At 37.9% G+C, this 27,885-nt stretch overlaps 4 protein-coding genes across 19 annotated transcripts; 3 read left to right on the forward strand and 1 right to left on the reverse strand.

The window, feature by feature from the left end:
* Positions 1-1,639: 1,639 nt before the first annotated feature.
* On the forward strand, positions 1,640-9,165 carry LOC140784284 (uncharacterized). 9 transcript variants are annotated; one of them, XM_073131580.1, is made up of 6 exons: positions 1,718-2,238; positions 2,866-2,980; positions 3,782-3,851; positions 4,732-4,949; positions 5,164-5,962; positions 6,291-9,165. In XM_073131580.1, the coding sequence occupies exons 4-6, from the start codon at positions 4,734-4,736 to the stop codon at positions 8,447-8,449; spliced, it is 3,174 nt and encodes a 1,057-aa protein (XP_072987681.1). In that variant the 5' UTR covers positions 1,718-2,238; positions 2,866-2,980; positions 3,782-3,851; positions 4,732-4,733; the 3' UTR covers positions 8,450-9,165. The 9 variants fall into 9 exon arrangements, with proteins under 9 accessions (XP_072987683.1, XP_072987681.1, XP_072987680.1 ...); XM_073131579.1 differs by having other exon boundaries at positions 2,866-2,974; XM_073131584.1 differs by having other exon boundaries at positions 2,914-2,980.
* A 189-nt stretch (positions 9,166-9,354) lies between these two features.
* On the forward strand, positions 9,355-12,572 carry LOC140784286 (eukaryotic translation initiation factor 5A-2-like). Its single transcript, XM_073131586.1, has 6 exons — positions 9,355-9,500; positions 9,589-9,720; positions 11,112-11,234; positions 11,318-11,374; positions 11,467-11,541; positions 12,208-12,572. Exons 2-6 carry the CDS (start codon positions 9,598-9,600, stop codon positions 12,307-12,309), a joined length of 480 nt encoding a protein of 159 aa, XP_072987687.1. The 5' UTR covers positions 9,355-9,500; positions 9,589-9,597; the 3' UTR covers positions 12,310-12,572.
* Positions 12,573-14,451: 1,879 nt separating this feature from the next.
* LOC140784330 (protein IMPAIRED IN BABA-INDUCED STERILITY 1-like) lies at positions 14,452-20,165 on the forward strand. Of its 2 annotated transcripts, none has more exons than XM_073131661.1 (9): positions 14,452-15,175; positions 15,619-15,903; positions 15,985-16,302; positions 16,593-16,820; positions 17,018-17,115; positions 17,595-17,706; positions 17,855-18,334; positions 18,419-18,551; positions 19,990-20,165. In XM_073131661.1, the coding sequence occupies exons 1-9, from the start codon at positions 14,816-14,818 to the stop codon at positions 20,163-20,165; spliced, it is 2,190 nt and encodes a 729-aa protein (XP_072987762.1). In that variant the 5' UTR covers positions 14,452-14,815. The 2 variants fall into 2 exon arrangements, with proteins under 2 accessions (XP_072987762.1, XP_072987763.1); XM_073131662.1 differs by lacking the exon at positions 19,990-20,165 and adding an exon at positions 19,172-19,649.
* LOC140784331 (uncharacterized) lies at positions 20,040-25,909 on the reverse strand. Of its 7 annotated transcripts, none has more exons than XM_073131670.1 (11): positions 25,512-25,652; positions 24,612-24,771; positions 23,423-23,797; positions 22,948-23,031; positions 22,333-22,848; positions 21,617-21,752; positions 21,358-21,508; positions 21,130-21,258; positions 20,858-21,052; positions 20,654-20,767; positions 20,040-20,527 (listed from the first exon to the last, which is right to left on the reverse strand). In XM_073131670.1, exons 3-11 carry the CDS (start codon positions 23,685-23,687, stop codon positions 20,426-20,428), a joined length of 1,692 nt encoding a protein of 563 aa, XP_072987771.1. In that variant the 5' UTR covers positions 23,688-23,797; positions 24,612-24,771; positions 25,512-25,652; the 3' UTR covers positions 20,040-20,425. The 7 variants fall into 7 exon arrangements, with proteins under 7 accessions (XP_072987771.1, XP_072987770.1, XP_072987768.1 ...); XM_073131669.1 differs by having other exon boundaries at positions 20,654-20,770; XM_073131667.1 differs by having other exon boundaries at positions 21,346-21,508.
* Between the last annotated feature and the right edge of the window lie 1,976 nt (positions 25,910-27,885).

The following is a 27,885-nucleotide window of genomic DNA, read 5'->3' on the forward strand; positions in this document are numbered from 1 at the left end:
TAATTTTATTTTATTTTCTATTTCTTAAAAGTTATTATGGTTCCTTTCTTTTATAATATTTTTTGATGAAAAATACTACGCAATTAATGGGGGAGGTTGTTGGAATAAATGGAATGTCCACCAGGAGAATAGGGGGGGCCATTATCTTCTTCCATCATATCGAGATCCGTAATATCTGCAGATGTCTAGGGTATTCTAGTAATTTCGTATGCTCCCAGTTCCATCGAAGATTCGTGGGTCCCGAGTTCGCCTCGGGATGATGGAGAGAGAAAGACAGGACGGGGAATTCCAGAGCCGTGGACTCCGTACGAGAAGCAAACAAAACCCCTGGAACTCGGGATTATTACATCCATGCCACAGTACTTTTCCACCCCCTCTTCTTTTTTTTTTTTCAAAGTCTTTGTAGCTGTGTGTGTGGAATTATTGATCCTCGGATACTTGCAAATAAGTTGTCCAAAGTTGGAGGAGTTCTATTGGATCTCAGAGTAGTACCTCCTCTTCTTCTCCTTCTTTCTTCATCCCTCTCAATAATTAGTTCTTCTACCCTGGATAATAAAGTATTTCTCTTTCTGATGGATGGTTTAATTTTTGTTGGCAATAATTGAATGGAACATTCCTCTTACTTGTAACTTTGCAGCGTGTTATTAGCTGCAAAATAATTAAATTTAAAAAAAAACTTCTTTTCTACTGCATGTTTCAGACTAGTTGGGGTTTAGGCAAATCCATGATCTAGAGAGGGATTAAAAGAAAATTCAATCATAAATAGTAGAACTTCACATTCTCCTCAGTTCTAGAGATGTAATTTTCCAATAGTTGAGGAGCTGTGATTGTCATGGAGGCATGATATTATCTACTCTACCTCCAAATCTCAACCATAAGTCCCTATAACCCTACACTGCTTTTAAAGCCTCATGCCTTTTTTATGACCTTGAGTTAGATTTAATTACTAGGGACCACCATCATGTTCTTATGCGCAACTAATCTTTCCACGGTTATACTTCTCGACAAATATTCATTATTTCAAATCCTTACGAGAATAAATTACGTCAAAGTGCATCAAGATCAGCCCGGACTGTTGAATTACATAATAAAAAAAAAGGGAAAAAGATTAGCAGCTCTGCAAACCTGAAGTAAATGTGGAGGAGAAGCATTTGGATCATGCCATTGCTAAAAATGGTAATAATGTGTAAACTGTGATGGCATTTCCACACCCACCCAAGATTGATTTCTTTTAACCTTCCAAAGAACCCCAACCCCTCCCCACCCTCTCAGAGTGGGACCCGGGGACTGCCCACCATCGTTGGCCAGCTGAAGTCCATTGGAGCAAACCAAGATAAGTAATGCCTCCTTTCCCTAATATATATATATATATATTTATTTATTTTCCTATGAGAAGTTTTTTATTTAGTACCATGGTACAAAATATTATAATGCCATCATAGAAAACAATAAGATGATAAAAGAGACAGCTGGGTTTGTAGATTCTGGGAGGGTGGAGTCTGTTACTGTCCTTGCAGCAGTTTGTGGGTGTGTGTTGGTCCTTTTTCTTTTCTTATCTTTTAATCTTTTTGGCTTTATTTTTATTTTTATCCCACCAAAAGGCAATAAGGGAAGGGAGATGGAGAGAATCTGTCAATTGTAAAGCATCAAAACTCCAAAGAAAAAGAAATAAAAATCCAATTTTTATGGCTGCTCCCAAGCACCAACAAAAGGATATATATTGGAAAAGGAGGAGGAAATCATAAGGGGGGAGAAGAGAGGAAGGCAGAGAGAAGAATAAAAAGACCAGACGTTGACAAATTTCCTGTCACTGTTCTTAGAAGGTCGTTTGTTCTTGTGGGAGATTTTCTTATCTGGGATCTCGCCCCCCACCTCTTTCTCTTTCTCTCTCTTCTCTCTTTTCTCTCTCTTCTCTCTCTCTCTCTCTCTCCGCAGTGGCCCATCAGATCTAAGTATCCCAATCTGATGCCAAATCTGCAGCTTGGTCTCCTTCCAATGGCTGTGGAGGCATACCCACTAGGCTTCCATTAGTATCTTTTGATCGCTTCTTATCCCTCTATTGTAGCCATCTTCCTTTATTCCTCACTGCTACCACTACCTCTTTGGTTGGTCTCGTCTGCTGCTGTTGCCGGCGCTGGAAGTGGGAAAGTTGGAATCTTTTTTTTTATATCCATGGAAGAAGAGCCGTAGACATTGGGTTCTAGAGATGGTAGAGGGGGAGAGGTGAAGTGGGTCGAGGTAAACTGCGATGCTCTTTGCCTTTCTTTGTCGTGCTTCAATGATTTCTCGATTTGGGCATCGGTGGCTTTTCTGAGATCTTTTGATTTGGCTTTAGTACCTTTGCGTGGTCGTATAGGTTGATCCTTGGGATTTGGTTAGTACTAATTTCTCTCTTACTATGCTCTGTTAGATTTTCTTATGCGGATTGTCAATTTGACTACCACGCTTTTAGGGAATATTTCGATTTGGGTGATTAGATTTGAGCTTCTTTATCTCGAATTCCAGCCCTTAATGGTTCATTTTTTCAGTTAAAGTTTCTTCTTGCTGTTCTTTCTTCTCTTTCCCTTTTCAGTATTTTCTTTTTATTTATTTTTTCGTATTTCTCTCTATACTCGAAGTTGTGCCTGTACCAGGGGGAATTGGAAATATTTATCTTGGGTAGCTAACAATGATACAAAACATGTTTTAATTTAGATTTTCTTTGTTTACTTAATACCCTTCTTTTTGTGATTGCATGCCATTACCGCGTTCAGATTTCAGAATATGTAGAAAATTCGGTTCATTCTCTTGCATGCCATTACTTTTTGGAGTTCTTTACCATCATCTTCTTTCTAGACTTTTACTTACTGCAATATTTATGTGTAGGACTCTACATGGGTGGATAATCTGAGATTCCTTTTTGATTTTGGACAGCAATTTAGTTGTGGAAACAGATTCAGTTCGAGAAAGACTCAAATTAGATAATTGCTTCAAGGTAGAGGTACCCTTCTTTATATTCTTTCTGCTTAGTTGTGATGGTAACAAGTTTGCATCTAGGATTTAATAGGAAAGTTTTGTAAGTGGCTGTTGCATTTCTTGATTCCATAATTTATGAAAGTTACCCTATTCATGTTTGTTCTTTAATTTCATTTAAGTGTCTTTGTTGTTAATTTCTACTTTTACTCTGAATGCATAGGAACCCCTTTCTACCAAATTATCTGAGCTCTTTCCATTATGAACATTAATAGGATAGATTTTAAGTAAGCATAGAACAGCATGCGTTTCTTTCTCCTTGAAATTGGAACATTGTCCAGATGTTGTTCAGAAAACCTGAGTCTTAAATGTGGATAAGGGACTTTGATTGTATACTATTTCCATGAAATTCTTGTAATGAGAGTTCTAGTACTGCTATTTCTTGTGTACCGTATATATTGTATACGATGAGGATAATGTTAATTGTGATATTATGTCATCATTGTCACTGGCCATATGTACGATTTTTCTGGGAATAGAGGCAGCATGTTTGATCTTCATAGTGCTTTGCTTGTTTGGTCTTCATAATTTTCATTCCGTAAGTAGCTTGCTATCCACCAGTCCTTATTGTTCACATTTTATATATAGGAAATATACAGCTATGGATCTGATACTTTTCAGTGTGTTGATGCTTTGCTTAATTAGGATATGCGAAATATAAGATCCATCGTGGAACTATTTCATCAGAGGGGAAGAAATGTTACGAATTAGGATAAATTTTTTCAATAATCAGTGGTGTTGGACAATATCTTAAATTTTGGTAATGCAGGATCTTGATGCTTTGCTCAGAGACTTCTTGGCCTGAACGGGGAATAATTATTTCAATCTTAATTCTTTCAGTAAGTTGTTTTAGACATAATTGTCTTCTGTGGTGCATTTCACCTTGCAATAAAAGGTCTGGAGACCTCCATTTTTCACCCTAGTAGCATGCATCTTCAGACTGTCATTTTTAGTAGTGGGATGCACATTATCTGTGTAGAAGTTCGTTCACTTAGCTTGCTGCCTTTTAGTAGAATTTTTTCGAGTAATTTACAGGAGATACTAAAGTAGAAGGGAAAGAGGTTTCTCAATTTTCCAAGAATTTCCTGCAAATTTCTCTCATTGCTTTCTGGCTTGATGCCTAGCATCCTCTACTGCTAACTGTATATCATTTGTTCCCCATTGCAGTCTCTTATACTTTCTTTTCATAGTTTCTCATCTGCAATATTGTAGCTTCTCAGAATGTTCCTGGTGTGCTAATTTTTTTTGTCCATAGAACTGTGCCCTTGCATGTATGATTTTTTTTAAATATTATGTTTACACACAGAAGAGTCCACATCGGAAAATGAGCAAAGCCTCATCTCTTTATAAGCTTTAACCTGGGTGAGTTTTGAGTTGTTTGTCTTGCTGAAGTGTAGTAAGAATGCACCTCATTTTTAACCTTGCTCGGAACTAGTAATGATAATACTCTGTTTCGTATGTTTAGATCAACTTGCCTGCTCATTCAACTGCTTCTTATGGTCAACTAGCTACCTAGAGGCTCATCAGAAGTCAAGAAGTTATGCTTTTGTCTTATGAAAAGTTCTTGTTTACTCTAATAGATTTTGTAACAAACTATTTCTCTAACCGAGGATAATTGTTTGTACGTAGTTTGGGTCCTTCACTCTTCTGAACAAACATATAGTTAACTTCGATAAGGATATCATATCCTTTATGATTTTGCCATTCGATGTTTTGCAGGAATGGGAACAAAAGTGGAGGGTAAGAGCTACCTGCCAGGATATTTTGCTACAGGGGATCTTAAAGGGAACACAACTAGTAGTTGGTATGAGGAGAAGACACTGACCGGGCATCTGTATGATGGTTTCATGCTGAGACCTACACACGGATATTTGGAGTATGATAAAGAAATGCTAAAACGGACAATGCTTGAACATGAAGCTATATTTAGAAAACAAGTAAGCATTTTGCCAGTATCAATTTAAATTATTTAAGACAAGTCAACTATGTAGAGTTATAGAGCTTTGCAGGCATTGGCTCATATATGGTCTTTGACATGCTTCTGCAATTCTTAGGACCTCATTGTTTATTGCTTTTTCTCTCTCATACACACACATGCATATATGTATGTGTTTTCTTCTCTTACCTACTAATATTATGATCATGATCTAGGTCTATGAACTTCACCGACTTTATAGAATACAAAAAGATCTGATGGAAGAGTTTCAGAAGAAAGAGTCATATGGATATTCTTTACCAGCGGATACATCGCAGTCAAATTCATTCTCATCTCAAATGCCATCTGAAGGCACGAGAAGGATTTGGCAGATGCAGCACATCAACAATGCCTATGAAATGGGTCAAAGGACTCCTATGAATTCTGATGATAGGAGACCTTCAAATATTCTCACGGAAGGTACTCTTCAATCCTGTCAAAATGAAACTCCTTTAGAAGGTAGTCTTCATAGGTTCATGAAGAAAACATTTGACCTTCAACTGCCAGCTGATGAATATATCGACACTAATGGTGTTGAAAACTTGGGAAAGAGAAATGTTGCCGAGTCATCATTCAAACCTGTTGTTCCTCCTAGCAGAATTTGTAGCACCAGTACTGGAAATCATGTCAGTCTCATGCTAGGTACTGGTGAGGGTCCCAGCTGCAGAGGCAATAAGATCTCGGATTCCCGGGCACAAGATAACACAAATGGCTTCAAAATTGTTGACTTGAATGAACCTGTCACAGAGATCCTCTGTGAAGAGGCAGCAGATTCCGCATCTAGAGATTCTCATGCTGTGAAAACTTCTAGTATGCAGAACCAGTGGCATCATTCAGCAACATGGTCAGATAGAAATAATCTAGGCCAGAGGAACTTCTTCAAAGACAGACACATAGATGAAGGGACAAGTTCAAATTTCTTGGATGCAAATGAAGAACTAGGACTGAACAGGTCATTCCTTAAGAAGGAAAATGGTAAGACTTCTTTGACTAGTTGAGGTGCTACTAATGGAAAATAATAATGTACATTTGTTCCTTTTATTATGGTTCTTATAACTTTGGTTGTCAATATCATCATAAAATCTAAGAGATAAAGAAAAACTTTTTAGTTGTTTAATCTTCTGTCAAGATGAAGAAATTTTTTTCTGACAGCACATTGTTCGTCTTAATGCATGCTGTTATCATTAGTTCATGTCAAAAAGCTGAAGTTTGTCCTAATTCTTAATCGATGATGCTCTTGATGGAGAAATTTTCTTTTTGTCTCACTTTTTTTTTTACCTTTCATGGGCTGTGAATCTCACAGGTAAATGCATGAGCGGTATGAACCTCATTACTACAGATGGTCATACTAATGAAATCCGAATATTACCTGAACTAGCTGGTGCGAATTCTCAGAGAACTCCGGGCATCCTTTCATCAGATCGAAAAATTAGTATGGCATGGATCGGACAAAAATCAACTGATGGTATTGAAACATCTGGAAGGAATTATTTCGCCAGCTCGCAGAAGGCACTGCATGCAATGCCTATTTCATTCTCTATTCTTCAGATGGACCACTCCAATACTACACCTCCATCAGTTTCATCCTGCGCAAAGCCTGGGAATAGCATAAGCCACATTCCAGTAGCAGTTCAAGCACCATGCTTCAACAAATCAACCATGATTTTGCACAGTAGGAGTTCCAACATAGATATTGAAGACACTGGAACTGCTGCTCAAAAATGGAAAAAGAATGAGAGTCTCACCTCATGCAGTAGATCTGGAAGTGATATGCCTTCTTTTTCTAATGGCTTTCTGCGTGGATTTCCACTGGATTCAGTTTCTGCACCACATTTACACCATTCCTCAATGGTTCCTGCTGATCTAAGCCATATTAGCAGTAGTATTCCATCTTATGGAAACTTGGGAGGCCAGTGTCTCAACGGTTTGAACGATACAGTCATCGAGTCTCTGAAGGATGTAAATTTGAACCAAGCACTTCCAGCTGGTTTTCAAGATAGCCTTACCAGGACACGAGATGAATGTGAGGAATCATCAGTGAGGATCTCTTGGCTTGGAAAGAGACCAGCTTATGATGAATCTGTGAATTTGGAAAGTTCACATGACCATCATCAGATTTCCAGCTACAATGCAGTTGCTCTAGAATCGGAGAGCAGACAGGAAAAGGTGTTAGGTCTATCCCGCTGCAATATTCAGGGTTTTACATCGACTTTTCAGGGTAAAGAAAGCAAGATTCAGAGGACTGAAGCATCTGAAGACAGTTCGACACGAATTTTTGGTTTTCCTGTTGGCAATAAGATTCAGAGAGGTACTCTATATTCACCTATTCCAAAGGAGGAACAATCTTTAACTTTCTCTAATAAACTTATTCAGAAAGATTGCTTCTGCTACACTGGCACGGCCTATGACATGCATGTTACCAGCTTGGACAAAGAGATTCATATTGGAGGTCTTCCCACAGAAAGGGCTGCTGGAAAATTGAGTACAGCACTCCAGAATCATATTGATCTGAATGATGTGGTACCATGCTTGGATAATCCAAAGTCATCAGAGATTTCACCTGAAAGCCAGGTGGTGGTTCCAGTCCCACTCTCAGAACCAAGTGGTTGCCCAAAACCTGCTTCTCTGATTGATTTAGAAGAACCAAAATATAATGCTGAAGGTGAAAGATTTTTTAAGCAAGATTCTACCCTATCAAGCAAGCAAGATAGTTCACAGGAAAAAGAATTCTCCAGCGATGCTTTTGCTTTAGCGGCCGCAAAGAATATTATTGCTATGTCACAGGATATAGAGAGTTGTTTAGATAGAATCATAGGTAACCCATTCTCTCCTCCTCCTCCTCAATGCGATACCTTGCAATGGTTTGCCGAGGTTGTTATGTCCAACAAAGAGCACTGTGAGGTCCCAAAGGAAGGTGGAGATCGTGTCTCTGAATCTTCAAATGGTGATGAGTCAGACAGTTTTGAGTCTATGACACTTGAGCTGGAAGAAACCAAGATTGAGGAGTACTGGTGCAGGCCAAAGACACCTGAAAACAAAAACGAGGAAGATCTAGGTGCTGCTTCACTTCTCCTAGGAAGGCCTCGGAGGGGACAAGCACGGAGGAGGAGGCAGCGAAGGGACTTCCAAAAAGATATCCTGCCAGGCCTTGCATCACTGTCTAGGCATGAAGTTTCAGAGGATCTTCAAACAATTGGAGGACTGATGAAAGCATCTGGTAGTTCTTGGCAGACAAGTGTAACAAGGCGGGGAGGTCGAAACGGCTCCCAGTCTACAAGAAAGAAGCAACCTATAAGTTTGGATGTCACTGCAGCAGAGATTCCATTCAGCTCTGCACCAGTTCAGACCACTAAAACAGACATCAACGCTGATGGGAGTAGCATCATTGGCTGGGGAAGAACAACAAGGCGATGCCGTAGGCAGAGATGCCCACCTGGTAATTCCTCGGCTCCTTTAACTTAAAATGTTGCTAAGGATATATGCAATGATGTTTACATAGAGGGAAGCTCGGAAATTTCTATGGAGCCACTACAGGGTGATTACAGTTATGAATGTACATGTTCTCTTGGTCCTAATTTGGGCCTTCGCTCACTTTGTCGAGTGAAAACAGCTTGTACATCTTAAAAATAAATGCTTGTTCAGAGGACAGTATGCGATAAGCGACATTTGAATTCTAAACCTATCGGTATTGGGGTTTCTGGAGTTATGAAATGAGGACCGATTCTTCGATCAGCATGGAGATAATGTAAGCTTAAATCCATCTTACTGGAAGTAAATGGCGATCCCTGCATGTCAACAAACAGATAATACAGACATTTTTTTTGTGTTGAAAATGTAGCTTCTGCAGATCTACAATTAGGTGCTTGACAAAGTCCGCCGTCGGATTTCCGAGTACGAGCTTGATATTATCTCTCTTTGCTGCTTTGTTGTCAGTGAAGTTTTTCGTTTATCGAATTGTTTGAGATCATATGCTGTTTGAGATCATATGCTCCGCTAATATGGTCGGCATCTATAAAGAACTCAGCCCTCATGAGATGTATTTACCCAAGTTTCATGTATTTAACTTGATATTCTTAAGCTATATTCTAGCCAAGATATCTGAACTTTGTAAGTTGGCCATGCACTGTTACTCTTTTAGCAATGCCATTCTTCATCAGTGCTGCTTTTCTGTGTATCAAGGCCTTTCTCTCCATTGTTTTATTTACGCTTTTGCAATGAATATTTCCACAATTAACCTTCAGGTAAGTGGTTAAGAGTTAAGACTATAATGCACGGGAGTTGGGCTTGATGGGCCTTGAGTTATTGGGCTGCAAGGGACAGTCTCCTTCGCGAGATCCACCGTCCACGTGTATGCCTAATCCGACGTCCATTAACTCCGAACGCGAACTTTAAAATCTCCTTTGGATCGAGTTCATGGTGACCTAGATTGCTCCATCCATCCTTTTCGAGCTCTTGGGAATTGGGATACGGTCACCGCCTTCTCTCACTGTCTTCGCCAACGCATTTGCCTCAGGTAAACCTTAGAGCTACCTCGAATGATCCATCCGTGGGTTTTTCGATCTGATAATAATCTATTGTTCTTGTCGATGTTTGGATATCAGGTATCGATCATGTCGGACGAGGAGCACCACTTCGAGTCGAAGGCCGACGCGGGAGCGTCGAAGACGTACCCGCAGCAGGCTGGGACGATCCGGAAGAACGGGTACATTGTGATAAAGGGGAGGCCTTGCAAGGTTTTGTCTCGAGTCGATCCGATCTCTTTTTGTTCTTTGCTCTATTGACTCATTTCTAGCGTCGATTCCTCCTCTTGTTTCGTGGTGAGCGTTCCATTTCTCGTTGTTTGAGTGTTCTATAGACCCATGGTCAGATGATACGTTAGTGCTTTGTATGGATTGTGAAGTGTTTTGTGTGATTATATTTATTTTTGCCCCATTTAATAGTGTTGTCAGCGGAGATTACCCTGATCTCGTTAAATTACGTATCTATAATGCCATTGATTCCTAGATTTATTGGGATTTTACATGTGAGTCCAGTTAGCAGCCAAGGAAAGCAAATTATTTTCAGTATTTTTTTTATCCAGACAAGAACAAAGACACTGGAAATTTTGGGTCTTCTTATCATTGATTTTTTGTTTCTCTCTTTTCACTGTTATTTTTCGTACTAACTTTACTTCCATTTGTTTCAAAATATGTTTGGCATCACTTCTATTGGTTTAGTTTAGGACAGCTTTATGTGCACCTCTTAAATGCAAATTAGGTACATCTATTACTTTACTCCTATTTTACTATTTGGTTGTAAAATTTAGATAAAATTATAATGATTACCTTGAATAAGCTTATGTAAGAATTTATATTTGATTACTAAACTATATGCATCAATAAGGCAATTTTAATATTGAAAGACTGAAAATGGCCTCATAATAGATTGTGTGAAATTGAGTAGGAGAAGATAAATAGTTACAACTTGCTATATAAAGAGGATGGTTCTTGCTAGTTATTTTTAATGGATATTAAGTACTTTAGTTATAGAGGGGGTTATTTTGGTCATATTTGTTAATAGAAATCGGGGTAAAATTTTTCCGTGTTATTGGAAAAAATGGAAAGTGGAAAGGGGTTTGGTATAGAGGAGGGTATTTTGTACATAATTTTATCGCACTCCATCCGTGATAAAATTTGTGCATAGTTGGCCACATGATTTACCCCAAGCAAGATTTAACCACAATGTATACAAATGAACATTTGATTATAAAACGTATGTAATTGAGACATAATTCATAAATAAGTATCCCATATGCGCGAGAAAAACACCACCAAATTGTTTTCAGTTGCATTTATGTTTATTCCATGGGAAAGGTCCTTCTGATGCAATAACAACCAATTGAAAATGAAAGCAAGTTTTCTTCAATTTTGAAACTGGGAAGTGATTTGATTGTAGAGAAAGAAGTCAAACATGTTTCTATCCTCAACATTTACAATTAGACAAGTTATATCTATAAGATTCCAGAGCCATGTTTTTCTTCGTGATGATAAATCCCTATCTAACGTGTTCTCATGTTCAATTATTCCTCCCTTGTCTGTCATTTTCTTCGTTTGACTATTTATGATGCTATTAATTGCTATTCCAGGTTGTGGAGGTTTCAACTTCCAAGACTGGGAAACATGGACATGCAAAATGCCACTTCGTTGCCATAGACATCTTTACTGCAAAAAAGCTTGAAGATATTGTGCCCTCATCCCATAACTGTGATGTACAGTGTTACAAGTTGCTATTAAACTGTCTATCTGATCCCTGATATTCACCAGGATATAAAAGTTTATCTATATTTCACAGGTTCCACATGTTAATCGTACTGATTATCAGCTGATTGACATTGCAGAAGATGGATTTGTATGTTTAAATTGTTTCAACTGCTCTTTCCTGTTGGTTTTGATTTTATATACGCCATTAATTTTTTTTTTATATAAAAATTTGTATCACAGTTGAGTCTGCTCACTGAAAATGGTAACACCAAAGATGATCTGAGGCTTCCAACTGATGAGTCTTTGCTTGCTCAGGTAAGTTATCCAGTTTATCTTCTTACCCCCTTATTTATTATGTTACAGTGCCCTGTTATTTTATAAATATTAGGACCGCTCAAATGGGATCTATATTTCAAGTGAAGAACTAAGGTATACTGTAGAACATTATATGGAGTGAGATGGTGCAAGGTAGTTGGAGATATTTACTTATTGAATCTCAAAAACACAACAAGCACGAGAGAAACAATTTGAGAATAGATGATGATATAAGCAGGTGAATTTTGGAATTAGAGAAACTGGGAGTAAGTTATCATTTTAGCTGAGTATTTCCTGTTAAACAGTTGTAACAGTTGTAACAGTTGAAAGAAGGCCTTGTTTCAGTCATAGCTCCCTAGCATAGTGACACATTAACTTATAAATTGTTTGAGTTAAGTAGTGAATATTAATACTGTCGTATTGTTTGATGAAACTATATTACGACTTGGTGGCTTGGTGATGAGATGACTTAAATGCACATATGTAGATTGTGTTCAACTCATTTGACTTATAATCCACCTCATCTGATTTAAGGAAGTCCTGAAAGAAGGGAAATAACCTGCACCATCCATTGGCCAGTAGATATATAATTATATTTCTTACTCTAGTCTCAGAATTTTTTAGACGATTAACAAGATCTTCTGTCAATATGCTACTTGGGTGCAGATCAAGGATGGATTTGCAGAAGGGAAAGATCTGGTGGTGACTGTGATGTCTGCCATGGGTGAAGAACAGATCTGTGCACTGAAGGATATTGGGCCCAAGTAGATTTTGGGCCTGCGAAGACCAGATCCGTCATGCTTTCCTTGGCTTGAACTGATCAAAATTCTCAGCTGCAATCATTTATGGGTCATTCCGACAGGGCTTAAATGGAACTTACATGTCAAATTGCTTATGCTGCAAAAGATTGCTAACTCAAATGAGTTTTTTGCTTTTCTTTGAGCTTTTCCACTGCTACGTACTGTCCTCCTTTTTGTTGTTGATGGTTTATTATTCGCGGAGGAAATAAATATATTGCCATTATTGTTTCAGTTGTTTGCTTTTGGTGTGTTTTATAGCAGTCATGAGATGCAGTCTATTCTAAGGATGGTTGCTCAAATAAAATCTACTTAGTTGATCCCTTCCTTTGGTTTATTAAAAGTTTGGACACTGTGCTTTAGTTTGTTCCAAACTATAGGAAATGCCTGGATGTTATATTTTTAACATTCTTTTCATCTCTTTTCGGGTTCTTTTTTTTTTCTTTTCCATTTTCCTTTCTCTGTCTATTTCTCTTATTGCAAGGAAATGGGTGACAAGTGACAACTGACCTGAAAGTCATTCAGGAAGGACAGTAGGATACCAAAAGCATCATACAAAATACTAAAAACTATTCAGAATGGCATGCGACTAAACTGTTAGAGAAAGACTGGATTCTCCTTCAGTTGGACAACTTATCAACAACTAAGTTAGCTTTTCCACAATCCTATTCAAAACCTCTAAGAAATCAATTGTAATTGGAATGGGACGATACTTCTGCCCATGTTAAGTCAACTACTTCCTTTGGTTTATATGCATCATGACAACATTTAATTGGACGTTAACATGTCATATTATTCAGCTCAACCACCCTATTACTCACTCTCATTTGCATTTATGAGTGCACTAGTAGAAATACATGTTCCATATATCCTTCAAGGCCTTACTTAATCCTCCAAGATAAGTGTTGTGTTCCACACCAACCCTTGTCATAATTATGTCAACTTCTTTAAATAACATCACAATAGCTTTTGGCAAAGTTGGTGTGGTTATCCACCAAGCAGTTGGTTTAGGTGAGTAGTAGCCATTGAGAGTCCTAATTAGACCAGAAATTTAAGCTCTCTACTATCTTTTTAGTCGTCCCCACTTGCATTTATTAGTGACTAATCATGCTTCAAAATTGTGGTTGCAGCATTAAAATGACATTAATTTTGCGTCATTAATAATAAAAGGTTTATAAATGTTAAGAGTACTAATTCCATCATCTGGAATCCCTCTGAAATGTCAGTTAATTAAATTAGGAGATAGAGTTGAAATGATGGCTTGCAATACTTCGATCATGCCAGTCAACATTGCTCCCTAGTAACTCTTTAACTAAAGTATATATATATATATATATATATATTTTTTTTTTTTTTAAAATAAATAAAAGAAAGCAGAATAGTAAAGAGAGCACTATCACGTGCTAAAGCTCCTCTGATCCGAGAAGCAGAAGAGGTGCACGTGCTAAAGTTGGTAGGATTTGTTCTGTAGTGTTTTTTTTTTCTGGTCAAATTTGATATTATATAGACAGAGATATAAGAGAATTTATGTCAATAAATTTCTAGCTGTAGAATAATAGAACACAATCCAACTCAACATAAAAAGAGCAATAACATCATGTTTATCACTATATGCATAATTTAAATCCATTGCAATTTATTTATTAGAAAGATTAGTTTAATTATCCGGTATATATATATATTGAGAAGGATTAATCTCTTTATTTAGTATGAAACAAAAATACCCACTTGCTTCACTCAATAGATTTGGCTTAAAAACTCAGAGGCAAAATGGAACCCACCATTAATATTCGGTTCTGTGGTCTTTGCAATGGACTCTGTATCTTATAAATCTATGGTCTATGGTCTATGGGACCTCTTCTTCTTTGAGGGGTTCAACACCAAGTCTCCCAAATGACCATTTCAATGGAAACAAGGATCTTTTTTTATTCTCTCCCCACCACCATAACCCAATCCATAAGAAGAGAGGAGAAATAAAAGATAGGTGAAATGATGACAAATCCAGTCTAGGAGTAGATGGGTCCTTAGTGTTTATTACCAACAAAATCCAATATTTTTTTTTTATCTTTGCTTCTTGATTTAAAATAACGGCTAGCTGATCCAATGAGCAACTGTTCCCGCGTAAAGGTCGGGGGTGGATTCGTTGCAAAAAATTCCCACTCCATCCCTCCATTCCCCGCTTATCTCGCGGAGAGGTGGAAGAAGGCCATTGCGTAGAAGAGCAGGATCGTGAATCATCGCAAGGTGGACGGGAACAAAAGGGTAAAGGAGATAAGAGGGAAAGGAGAGTAAAGATGACATTTTTATTCTATTTTTAGGAGTTTTTTTTGCCTTCCTGGATCCCCTGTTTCACCTATTCTTCCTCTCTTTCCTGGGCTTCCCTCTTCGTCTCCACCCGTTTCCTTATCTGGGTCTTTGTGGGATCCCCTCCTCCTCTCGTAATTCTCCGGTCTTCCGTAGAGGAGCCGTAGGCCGGCATGGGGTGCGTCGCGTCGAAGAAGGCGGCGCCTGTGACGCCGGCCTTCGACTCCTCGGGCCTCTCGGGCCTCTCGGGGAATCTTGAGGTGTCGGGGGAGATCATTCTCGCATCGTCGTCGCTGTGGAATCGGCCGCGGCTCGGGAATTATGAGTTCGTCGATCGCAGCGAGTCCGGGGAGTCGGGGAAGGTGAGCTCCAATGGCGCTAGCTCGGTGAGCTCGCGGCTGGGGAGTTTGCATAGGTATATAGAGGGGGAGCAGATCGCCGCAGGGTGGCCTTCTTGGCTAAGTGCGGTCGCTGGAGAGGCAATTCAGGGATGGGTGCCGCTGAAAGCCGACTCCTTTGAGAAATTGGAGAAGGTAATAAAATAATTTATAGCCATCATGATGTTTGATTTTGATTTGGGGTGCGATGGTTTTTTGAGATGATATCCTCATCAGATAAATGATTGGGAGCCCAAGAAGCTTGAGCATTGCACTGCCCATTTATTGGTTGATGTATCGGTGTTCTTTTTCGAGTACTTCTGTTCTGCATAATTTTGTAAGAATTAGAAAGAGTTGATAGAGTTGTGATTGTGTATGTATCGTGTATGGCGTTTTGTTTCACATAAAAAATGTGCCTATCTAATCCTAGTTTATTGCAAATATTTGAGAGCTAAGTTCGCTTATTGAATTGTGCATGTATCTTGTTTTGCTGTTCTTGAACTCAACATGTAGCTTCCCCTAGTGAGCATTTCTATTTGCATTACTTTGAATGGTGAATTTTCTAACATGATCTTATCTAATGTCAAATGCATGTGAAGATTGGCCAAGGTACTTATAGCACTGTGTTTAGAGCACGTGAGCTTGACACGGGAAAGATAGTCGCCCTCAAGAAGGTTCGATTTGACAATTTTGAGCCAGAGAGTGTTAGATTCATGGCACGAGAAATTCAGATCCTCCGCAGGCTTGACCATCCAAATATTGTAAAGTTGGAGGGGTTGATCACTTCTCGATTATCATGTAGCTTATATCTTGTCTTTGAATATATGGAGCATGATCTTGCAGGCTTGTCTTCTTGTCCTGATATCAGTTTCAGTGAGTCTCAGGTTTGTTTATTTTCTTACAAGTGACCTGTACAAAGAATTGGATTAGTCGGCAGGAAATTTACTCTGCTTGATGCAATGTAGGTCAAGTGCTATATGCACCAATTCCTATCTGGATTGGAACATTGCCATTCACGCGGAATCATGCATCGTGACCTCAAGTGTGCTAACTTGCTAATTAACAATGAGGGAAATCTGAAGATAGCTGACTTTGGCTTAGCAAACTTCTTTACACCTGGTCAGAAGCAGCCATTGACTAGTCGAGTCGTGACGCTATGGTATCGCCCACCTGAACTACTGTTGGGTTCGACTGACTATGAAGCATCTGTAGATCTGTGGAGTGTTGGTTGTGTCTTTGCAGAATTGTTTCGAGGAAAGCCTATCTTACAAGGAAGAACTGAGGTGATCATGATAGTTATAAGATGATACTTTGTGTACCTTCTTTTGTTGTTCCTTTCTTTTGATAACATGTGCTTTTCTTAGGGTCAAGAAGAACAATTACATGATTCAGCATTGTGAAAGAACAAGTTTCTGAACTGATAACATAAAACAGAAAATAACCAGAACAAAGATTAAGAAACTATATGCAAGTATAGTGCTTTCTAGGTGCATCAATCATCTGTATATTTACTTAAAGGTTCTGTTTCTTGACAGTATCCAATCCATGATAATGTCAAGTTAATTTGATACAGGTTGAACAAATACATAAGATTTTTAAGCTCTGTGGATCCCCACCAGATGAATATTGGCGGAAGTCTAAGTCGTCCCATGCAGCTGTTTTCAAGCCTCAGCAGCCTTATCAGAACTGCCTTAGTGAGACATTCAAATATTTACCTGAAAGTGCCTTCAGATTATTGCAAGTTCTTTTATCTATTGAACCTTCTAAGCGTGGAACAGCCTCAGCTGCTCTTGCATCTGAGGTAACTATACTACAGAAATACTAGCTTGCCTCGTGGCTCCTGGCATCATACTTCAGATATCATACTGAGTGTTCCACTTGTATGAGATTAATTAATTAGTTTTCACATTTATGGTTGTTCCATTATTTCAACTATTTTTGGCATATCCTGAATTCTCAAGTTATTATGCTGCAATGTTTAACCTTATTCTTGTTCAGTATTTCACGACAAAGCCACATGCATGCGATCCATCAAGCTTGCCAAAATACCCACCTAACAAGGAGATCGATGCAAAATTCCGGGAGGATTCGCGGAGGTTAGTTTTACCTATTTTACTTATGATGCACCACACAAAGCTCAACAAATTGGTTTCTACTTTTACATAAGTGCCTCGAAACCATCTATTTCTAATGTGGCTTTATCTGATGCACATCCTTTACAAGAAAATCTAGGCTTATAAATTTTATACCTGGTAAACTAAATATTGATGAAACCTTTTTTTTTTCTTCGTATGAGATATTGATGAATCCTTGACTTTCTGCAGATACAATTCCTTTTAATCTGCTAGAGTCGTCCCTCTTATGCTGCAGAGTAGAGGGACTACAATAAAGCAACAGCATTAACAGATATTTATACTGTTAGATGTCCATTAGAACTGTGATTACTGTCAAAGATAGATCAAATTTTGTTTTTCAAAATAAGCAAATAAGTAAAAGAGATGGAAGCATTACCTGACCTCATCATAGTACGTCCTTTTTTGTGCAGATTTTACGTAGTTTGTGTTATCATTTGCAGGAGAAGGGGTGGCAGCAGAACTCGTGGTGTAGAAGCAACAAGAAGACCTTCAAGAGCATACAGAATTTCACAAGAATCAAAGGGACCAGGTCACAAAGCATCTCAGCACCAGGTTTCTCTCTCACATTCTCTTATTTTCTTTTTTTCTCAATTAAGTTTCTGTTAGGTTTTCTGATCTTACACTTCAAGAGCAGTAGAAGTCGTCACTTATTATCTTCTTTCCTCGTGATATAAGAAAATAACCTCTTTCCTTCTTATAGGTGTATATTAGTCATCAAGATAGTAACAGTGGTGTAAAGCGAGATCTTTCTAGAGTACATGGTGAAGGTAGACTAATTGTTGATTTGCAACCTCTGCCAACAATCAAACCCCCAGATGAGCGCCAAGGAGATCGTACTTTCTCAGGACCCTTGCTCATCTCTGCTTCTACTGGCTTTGCATGGGCAAAGAAACCAAAAGAGGAGCTATCCTATGGCAAACCTCATGCCAGATCCAGCTCAAGAAAAAACACTTCAACAACAGCAGATCCACCAAACATGTCACAAACTAAAAATACTTTTGAGTTGAAGGGTCAAGGATTTAGACATGCTTCTTCTGATTCTAAAAATAACAAACCATATGAGATTGCAAAGCAAGCAATGCTGAAGCAATGGAAACAAACTGACCTCCGAGACTCATTTAGTTCCTCAGTGGAAGCAAAATATAAGAAAAATGCAATATCATCCAAGAGCGGTATTCTGGTACTGGTTCAGTAAAACCTACCATTTAATCTTCTTCCAGACTTACTATTTTGTTAGTGCCTAAACTCTTTCCACTGATGCCAGACTTACCGAGATCAAGGTGACAGAGTCGAGTACTCAGGTCCTCTACTCTCTCAATCTGGTAAGGTTGATGAACTTCTACAGAAGCATGAAAGGCAGATCCGACAAGCTGCTCGCAGATCATGGTTCCAAAGAGGTAAATTCAACCTTACACACTATAATCAATATGGGTGAACTTATTTGTCAATGGTAAATCTTAACTAGGCCATTTTTTTCAATCTACTAAATTTCTAATGAAGCATTGATTTAAGATTGTGTACTTAGAAGAGGATGTGTTCAAATTCTTCATCAGAAGGTCATTCAATTCTTCTTTTGATTCTCTCAAGTTCGGTTCCTATAATGTACTTATCCAATTGCTGAAATATCTCTATCTGTTATTGTTGATCCTTCAATCTAACCGAGATATCCTTCACCAAGGGTCCAGGATAGCATCAATTTGGATTAATATTATGTGATACTTTTCTCTCATAGCCGAAGTTGAACTTTCTTTTACCTTCTATCTTGTCCCTTCTAATGCTATCAAGTATCGTCCTGAATAAATGGTAATTCTTCAACTATTTGGGATCTGAGATTGCTGTGCTCTGTGATATTGACTGTTGTGATGTACAGATATTTTTCTTTGGCATGATTTGCTTGAATACTTTGTTAATTATCAAGATTTCCATTCTTAGGACTTTGCTTCGTGCTCATTATTTAGCATTCGAGTTCTGGCTTGTCTTTCTTTGAGAGATATCCTCTTTCTTTTTACCTTGGCAGGGAGAAAGCAAGGCCAGTAAGAGCTATAGATTTGCCCTCTTTGACCACTTGAAGTAGATGTTGTAAGAAGATCACTGGAAAGAGCACTTGGAAGTTTTACCAAGCTTGGCAGAAAACAAATATTTAGATTAGGAAGAAATGTTTCCCAAGTGCTGCACATAAAATTTTCTTTTCCGTATCAGTAATCATCAAGCACGAGTAAAATTCTTTGAATGTTCGCGCTAAAATTCTTTGGATGTTTCTTACATGACTGATGGCTGAATCGCCCTGTCGATGTCAACCGAGTGGCAGGATGTGTGGAATGAGCCATCTAAGTCTTTGAGTTTGCAGCTAGCTTGAAAGCATGGAGACTTAGAAATGAATTCATTGCACCAAAATGTTGAAATATTTTTATGCTCTAATTAGTGGCTCAAAAGGAAGCCATGCCTGTGTGTATATCAGATGTATAGAGTTACATAGCACTTGTTTTTCCTCATTATGCTTCATGTGACCAAATGGATGCTGCTAACATACCAAGTGCTCTTATATCAACGCATTGACAACTCCTAGAAGACACTGAGTTCTGCCCATATAAACAGGCAATTCTAATTTGTGAGATGTGCCATTACACTATATACCACAAAATGCACCATGTTGATTTGTACTACAATAGAGCAAACTACCTAGTTGATAGATTATTAGTACTTTCCATAGTAGCTTGTTCTTATAGAAAGGATTTTGCCATTTTGAGTATTCATTTGCACCGTTGGTAAATCTGCATCATACAGAGAGGGAAATCTATAAAATAATTGGAGTAATTTGTGCAAATGTAACCACAGGTGGCTCGCAATCAAATTTACTAAGTGGAGCTCAAGGTACTGCAGCAAAATTTTATAACAAAAGTACCAAAATGGTAACTCAATCAGATTTATTCCAAACAGAACTTGCTTCAATGGTTTATGATGTCATTCCCGTTACTGGAAGAGTAACAGCAAGTACATTATTAGCTGCGTGAGCTAAAATTATTGGCTATGGGTAGGAAGAATCAATCTGCCACTTGAATGTACAAGTTAATTTCTCTAAATGAATTGACCAACAAGTACCTACATAAGTATCAAATCTTTACATTGAGGAGGTCAGGTGCAGAGCTTTATTTCTTCCAGGCAATCTGGTCTTTTGAAGGCAAGAAGGCAGGTTAGCTCTGGCAATCACGTCTGCTCATGTTAACTTCATCTCAAGGCGAGAAATCTAATTAGCTTCTTTTCTTAATGATCATCAGATGCCAAGAGCATTGTATCTCCCCATGATCAACAAAGTCCGTTCTTGTTCAATCTCACACAACACAACATGCTCTGGTAGTTCCTCCTGCTTTTGTGCCTGTATTAATTTGCCCACAGTGAGCTCGCAAATAAATTGTTAATACTGAAGACAAGTGATTAAAAAGAAATATGTCGTGAAGGCAAGTAGGAAGATGCTTTTGTGCCTGTATCAACTACATAGTACCTGAATGGTTAAACCAAGGTCATGTAGACCATGCTTCATACATTCTCGAAATGCTTCGAGCACTTCCCTTGCTATGTAGCTAAAGCGATCTATATCAATGTTGACCTTTGAAGCCTGCTTTTTAACCAGCATATGAGGAGATGAAAATTATCAAACTTCTGACACTTTCAATTGAAGTAAAAAAGAGGATCAAGTGATTCTTACCATGTAAATATTGTGCTGCAGGCACAAAAGGACTGGCTTTTCATTGTAAGCGCATACAAGCTTGCTTTCTGCTGCACTTACATGCATATCCTCTGGTTTTACCAATCCAGTCATTATTTTCAAACATTCTCCATAAGGAACACATAAATCTAGTGGAAGTCCTTTAACCTTTTCTATTTCATCATTTACAAGTCTCTGCAGAATACCAAGTAAATTCACAAAATCATTGGAGATTTGTGAAACTATGTAAAGTAGGCTAACAAACAACTTACTTGAACGCTGTCATCAAATTTAGGAGCAATCTCTTTGTCAAAATTTTCTGATATTTCAAAATATAAAACCCAACTTGATCCTTCACCCTTGCTATTTCCAAGGAAAATTGATGCAGGATAAGTAGGTACCTGCCCAAAGCAACACAATATCATTACATACTAAACAGGTATATGTAATATATTAGTGGTCCATGGAACTAGAAGCGTGGACAGTACGTGAATATTTACAATAAACAATGAAGGAAATTTCTTGTGAGTCTTCACAGGTGGAAGCTCAATATGTTGAGCAAGGTGATTTATTTCCTGCCGACATGAAAGCATATCTATGCCTATTGAAATATATGGTGAATAATCAGGCGCATGAGATTTCTTCTTATCTCTGCACAGAAAGAAAAAAGATTCAGGGGAACACATTAACCGAGAAGGCAAAGTTTAGAAATTAAAGCAGTATACATATATGTGTGGTTTTAATTTGGTATACTCTCGCCTGAAGTAGTTATCTCCACAAAGTTTGAAGGATGAAGGTTCAAGAATGGACCAACATCTTTGTTTTGATTCCTCCCCTGGTGACCAAGGAACCAGTATCCCTGCTCTTGGATGATATAAGCATCTAGTGGAAGAACCTACATAGATAAAGCTCAACATCACCTTAGTTTAAAATTAAGAAGAATTTATAAATATGGATATGCATTCAAACCAGAAAACACCATACAGAAAAGTATTTATTAAACAACATCTAAAGAGAAGGATGAAAAGAACAAATGTGAGAAGCTGCTAGATGCAGTTTTTGCAGATCCCAACCGTAGAAGATTCAAATATTCAATATATGAGCTAGTAACCAGCAAGGTAAGATTCACTATACTAAACAAAAGGCTACAACTTTGCTTCAGAACATTCAAGGACCTTTGCAGGTAAAGTTACAAAACATTTGCATCATGCAGTAAAATGTTCTCTCAATGACTTGGAAAGTTTAAGCCTGCAGTTACACGATCAAGAAGCATAGAAATTTCCAGGACACTTCTTGAAAGTCTGATATCAACAACAGAGGTATAAAGATCTTTCAATTTAGACATTCTTAAGCGAGATACAAATTATGTACAGTTGAACTTACAATCTTCTGAACAGCTTCCATATATTTAATCTATACACTAACTCCTATGAAAACATCAATTTATGCTGGCAGACCAGAAGAAATGTACTCACAAATTTCAGCACCTTCTTGTCCATCATAAGATTTCCTTTCTAAAGAAAATTGGATAACTGCTGATTTTCTCTTTTTATATCCTGCTCTAGCACTAGGAAATGGTTGAATCTTATTACTTGAGTTTGCAGAAGAAATGTGAGGAGGTGTACAATTTCCTTGTGTCTCAAGTCTATCCAATTTTGATCCTTCAGAGCTCCAACAGAACTCTTCGACCTCAGTTTCTGTTAAATTTTCAGTGTTTTGCATTCTTAGCTCTTCCTTGTCAACTTCTCCACTAGCAATGTCACAGACTGCTGGACTTTTAATTTTCATTCTGTTTGATTCTTGGAGTTCATCTTCACTCAAAATCTTCCAACTTTTACCTACATCTCTTTTAAGGTACTCTTCGACAGCAAGAGTGACTGGAGAATTATCAGGAAGTTCCTCAAATTTGTGCATATCAACCACAATGACTGAATCATCTTCATACTGCAACATTTGAGACCCTCTTGCTTTTGTTACAGCTGGGAATAAATCTACAAGCAATGAAGTAGTTAATATTTTAACCATCTGGTTAAGATAGCTGATATGATTATTGCAAATAAGCTTCTATAGTCATTCAGTTGTCAGGGTACCTCCATTAACACTATTGAAATCATTGTCACAATCAGACTCCAGAATACCCACAGAATTAAGCCATGCTTCTTCTTGGCATATCACTGAAAACATTACATACTCAACTCCGTAAGTATGTAACTATGCAACTATGTTGTTAGATAATCAAATAAAGAAAAGAAGAAAAAGGGTTGACAGTAGATGAAAGTATATATTGGTGTAACTAGAATATACAGACGTCAAAGGAGGCACATATTTAGTGCTTCTGAAAGGACCTAGCTGTATAGCCTTTTATGCATTTCATTGTTACTTTATGGCTTAACATCTCTCATAGGACAACACTAGAATGAAGTAATGTACGAAAGCATGTCCACATGATGTAGGAAGAAAAACAGGAAATAATAAGTACCTAAATGCTTGATGAGCTAAAACAGATATAAGTTCGTGTTAAGATAAGTTGACAACCCTTGATGCTTCATGTAACATTGAAATTACCATTTCCTGCATTCATCTTAGTGTGGTGCCACTGCAACTGCGTGAGATGGAATGCTAAATTTGAAACCTCAGATTTCCTCCTACTTGTCACAGAAGTTTGCAGATGAACAAACTCACTTCGAGCAAAACAATTTCCTGCATCACTGATCTGGACTGTACGTGCATCAGGTACTGATGCAGAAACCTTTCCACAGCATTTTCTAGATCTAAGACAAAACTTCCGTGATTTATGCCTCCCATTTGGTGTAGATACACAGGAACCCATGATGATGAGATGGAATTACACGGCCCAGTGACAAATAAATGTACTTCCCAATATTCTGACTTCACGGAAAGAAGTGGCGTAGCACCTGTCAAATACAGGTCGCAAGTCACCTGCCACAAAATGTTCAAAGACAATTAGTGAACTCTCCAAGAGTTAAAATGGCCAAAGGTCTATGAAGAACCAACCTTACCAGATGATGTTAAAGAAATAATTCATTGCTGAATGATTACCCAAATTTATGATGCTCACAAAAGCATATCAAAAGATGAAGAGCATAACCTAATGTTCTTTCTTAAGCTTGAAACTAATAAATGTTTATGACCTCACTGGTAATTGGAGAGGCAACACAAATCTTTGTCGTGCAAAAGAATAACCTTAACTGAATTTTACATCTTTAGATCCCTTCTAATAATTTGGAGCCAAGCAGAGAAATTTAACTGGATTTCTGCTTCTTTCCATATAGAAGTTACACTTCCAAAATTAAAATTAAAAAGTAAATTAAAAAAAAAGGAAAAAGGTTTGCCTACCAGAAACTGAAAATTGTGGAGAAAACATGAAAAGGCCAACCTTCAGTCAAAGCATTGACAATGCTTATAGAAGGCTCATAAATGATGATTAACTAGCACATGTGGCTAGAAGTGTGCCACAATTATTCCTTGTGATCCCATCAATTGCTTTCTACCCCTAGCTGAATTCATTTGTTAGAAAAATGCTTAAAAATAATGACCGCAAAGAAATTTACCAAGTTGAAACATGAAAAGTATAGCATTATACATACAGACAGAAAATATCAACTAGCATATCAGAAAGATCACATAACAATCAAGAAATAAGTCAAATAACATCATTTAAAGCGCACAAGATCCAAATAACAAACTACTTACAGATCCAGGAAGAGTGTGCATACAATTAGCCTATATTTACCAGAAAGACAAGAGGTAAACTGAGAAGAAGCTGACAACAAGCAGCAGCTAGAGCTGGAATAGTAGAAAAGGTATGCCCTTTTACATGGAAAAGGCAAGTTCTTCTGGTACTTGAGCAAGCAGAGCAACTGGGGGTCTACTACTCACGGACCAGCATTCCACTGCATATAATCCGGATACAGATATCAATTAGATTAAGCAACAGACAGCTATCATAGCATGGTCTTCCAGCAATCAATAAAGAACTCCTGCATGGCCCAACCAGGATTACGCAACCACTGAGATGACAAGATAATGGGCAATTCACACTGATGTGAATGGGACCTTATTTTTCTGTGGGCTGACATCGAATTCAAAGTTCAAACTGGTGGAATAGTCCATGTTGGATTACTACAGTCCATAGAAGAGAATACAAGAAAGAAGCTATCAGAGCTCAGTAGGGTCCAACCATATTACATCAACCGTAACTTAGTAATTTCTCTACTTTTGGATTAAATTTCAAAGGTTGACTTTATTGTGACCCAGAGGAAAGGAGAAGCAAACAAAACTACAATATACAAAATTAACATGAAGCCAAATGGGGATTAAGTAATTCAAAAGGAAGTCAAAATTTCGATTGAAATACACAGTTCAACACCTGTAGTTACACCAAAGACATGAAAAGGAATCAAAGAGGACAGATTTATCAAAACAAAACCAAAATTTTTAATTTTAAGAAAAAGTATAAATCGCAAACAATTCGATTTAAAAACGATGCTTTTCCCGAAGAAAAAAAGGATCGGATGAAGAGATTTAACTCCTCTGATCGAAGGAATAAAGAGAGAGAGAGAGAGAGAGAGAGAAGAGAGAGAGAGAGAGAGAGAGAGAGAGAGAGAGAGAAATCGAAACATATCGACATTACATCGGATGGGCGGCGAAGAATCGAATCCCCAGACTCCTCAAACTCCTTCGATCGAAGACGACGAGGGCAGTACCAAAAACAAGCAGTAGAAAGCAATCAAAACTTCCTCCCTACTTATAGAATCTTAATGGCCTCTCCCTTCCACGTGGAACGCGACAGAGGACCTTGATCTCTTCACCGCTTCAACCTTCTTCCACCACGTCTTTTATCCGCTCACTTTCCCATCACTCCTCTTGGCTGTTTGCATTTATGCCCCAAAGAGAAGTAATCTAACAAAAATACCAGGCAAAGTTCGCTTGACTGGATTTCCCACTCTAAATGTGTATCCTTTTATTTGCATTCGATGATTAGTATATGAAATTAAGCCAAAAAGAACGAACTTTGCGTCAATAGAAAGCACGTAAGCACAAAGATAGCGCGATATAAATTATAAAGTTGCAACTAGGTTATTTTTGCACCGCTCGTCTCTATCAGGTAACGCAACATTTCAAGAGGCACTCAATCGATCAACAACAACAACAAAAAAAAAAAAGTTCTTTTTTATGATTAAATTTGTGGTGATAGATCTCTGAATCCACAGCCACTTAGCTCAACTTTTCTCAAATTTATTGAGGCCAGACCCAAAAGCCTTAGCTTCTCATATTGTAGATAAGATCAAAGAAAGGCTCATAGTTGACAAAAGGACTCAGTGGTGGGTCTACATACAAATGGGACGAGCATGCAAAGCAGAACCTCCCATTCCTCTAAAGTAGGCAATGTGGTTTGAATTCATTTTGCAAACAACATTCACACCTTCCACTTGATTTTGCTTTTAATGTGTCGAAAATAAAAGTAACAATGTGTCGTCATCTTGCACATTAATCAAGAACATTAATCAAGAGTTGATAAGATATCACATCACTTCTTTTTAAAAATAAGAGAAAAAAAAAGTACTTTATATATTAACCATTCGATTACAAAAAAACCCTGTAGGCCAAAATTTGAAATAGTACATTTTAAAAGAACCTCTATTCTAAGTACACTTATATCCTTAATGTCTTCCTAAGTTTGCAAGCTAACTTACTAATTTATTAACTTCTTTGAAAATATGAGTAAATTTGAAGGTTCAAGAACGTTGCCAAACCTTAGTTGGGAGACTCTTCCTGACCGGTGAATAACAATGGATTAAAGGAGATTATATTAGTTGTTTAAAAGCAACTTAATTGGTATCATTGGCAGATTCCACCATACTAATAATAATAATAATAATAATAATAATAATAAGATTAGAAAGATAAAATAAAGAAGTTTGCAAGCTCCCACCCACATTCTTATATAATGATAATGCTCTTGGCTACATGAGCTGCTGCTGTCTGTGAAAGTGGGAGCAAGAATTGGTTGGAAAGAGTGAACAAATTATCCTAATTGGGATATAAAAATAAAAAAGTTAAACTAATTTTCAATTGCCTCTACCCATAAAGAGAGTATGCCTTGCTTTATCTTCTCGTATTTTATCATTATTTTCTAAGTAGTCTTTCCATTTCCACTCTCTATTTTGCATAAAATATAGATTAAAAAAATACAAATAAACACTAGTATACGAAAAATATTCCATATTCTTTGAGTTCCATACTCAGTTCCATCTCAAGGGTAGATATAGGCCGGACAAATAATTAACCCCTCACTAAATACATAAGTATTTAGGTCCGATCAAACTTTAACCAATATAGTAAACTGATCGGTTCGAACTTCAAACCATACGCGTCGCTTAATACTTGCTTCAAATTAAACGCTATTGAGATCTGCTCCAAACCGTCGCACTGCTAAACCAAATTGTTTCTCTAAGCTAATTAAACCGCTTAGCTATTAATTGAATCTAGCTCCCGCAATACAAACTAACAAACAATTTTTTTTAAGTACCAACTCTACTGCTAGAGAGAGTTGGTCACTATGCAAAATAATGAGCACGTGTTCAGTTCCGTCTCTGCGGTTCGTTGCCAGACAGCAGGCGAGATATGAGGCCACGTTACATACAACGGCCTTCGGCCTTTTCCAACTTCCACCCTATTTGAGGGAAAATGCTAAGTTGTTATTCACTCGCTATCAACTCATTGGTATAAAATCACACAAAAGAATGGGTCCCATCTGATGAACCTGTGACGCTCTAGTGTTTGGAAAAGTCTTGAGAAAATATTTTGAAGGCTGTAAGAGACTCTATTTGGAGTAATGGGCCCCACAAAAAGAAGCCCGCGGGGCCCACAAGATCCTCGACGATTCTTAACGAGCTATTATGTACGAAAATAAGCGGTGGTCCCCATTATACCGAGTTGCTTTTCGCCACGTAATGTATGTACAGTTCGCTTAAAAGCAGCTCCGCCTGGTTCTTTCGTCCCCT

This window comes from Typha latifolia, chromosome 3 (genome assembly GCF_019914945.1).
Source record: "Typha latifolia isolate L0001 chromosome 3, TyphaL0001v2, whole genome shotgun sequence".
Classification (NCBI taxonomy): domain Eukaryota; kingdom Viridiplantae; phylum Streptophyta; class Magnoliopsida; order Poales; family Typhaceae; genus Typha; species Typha latifolia.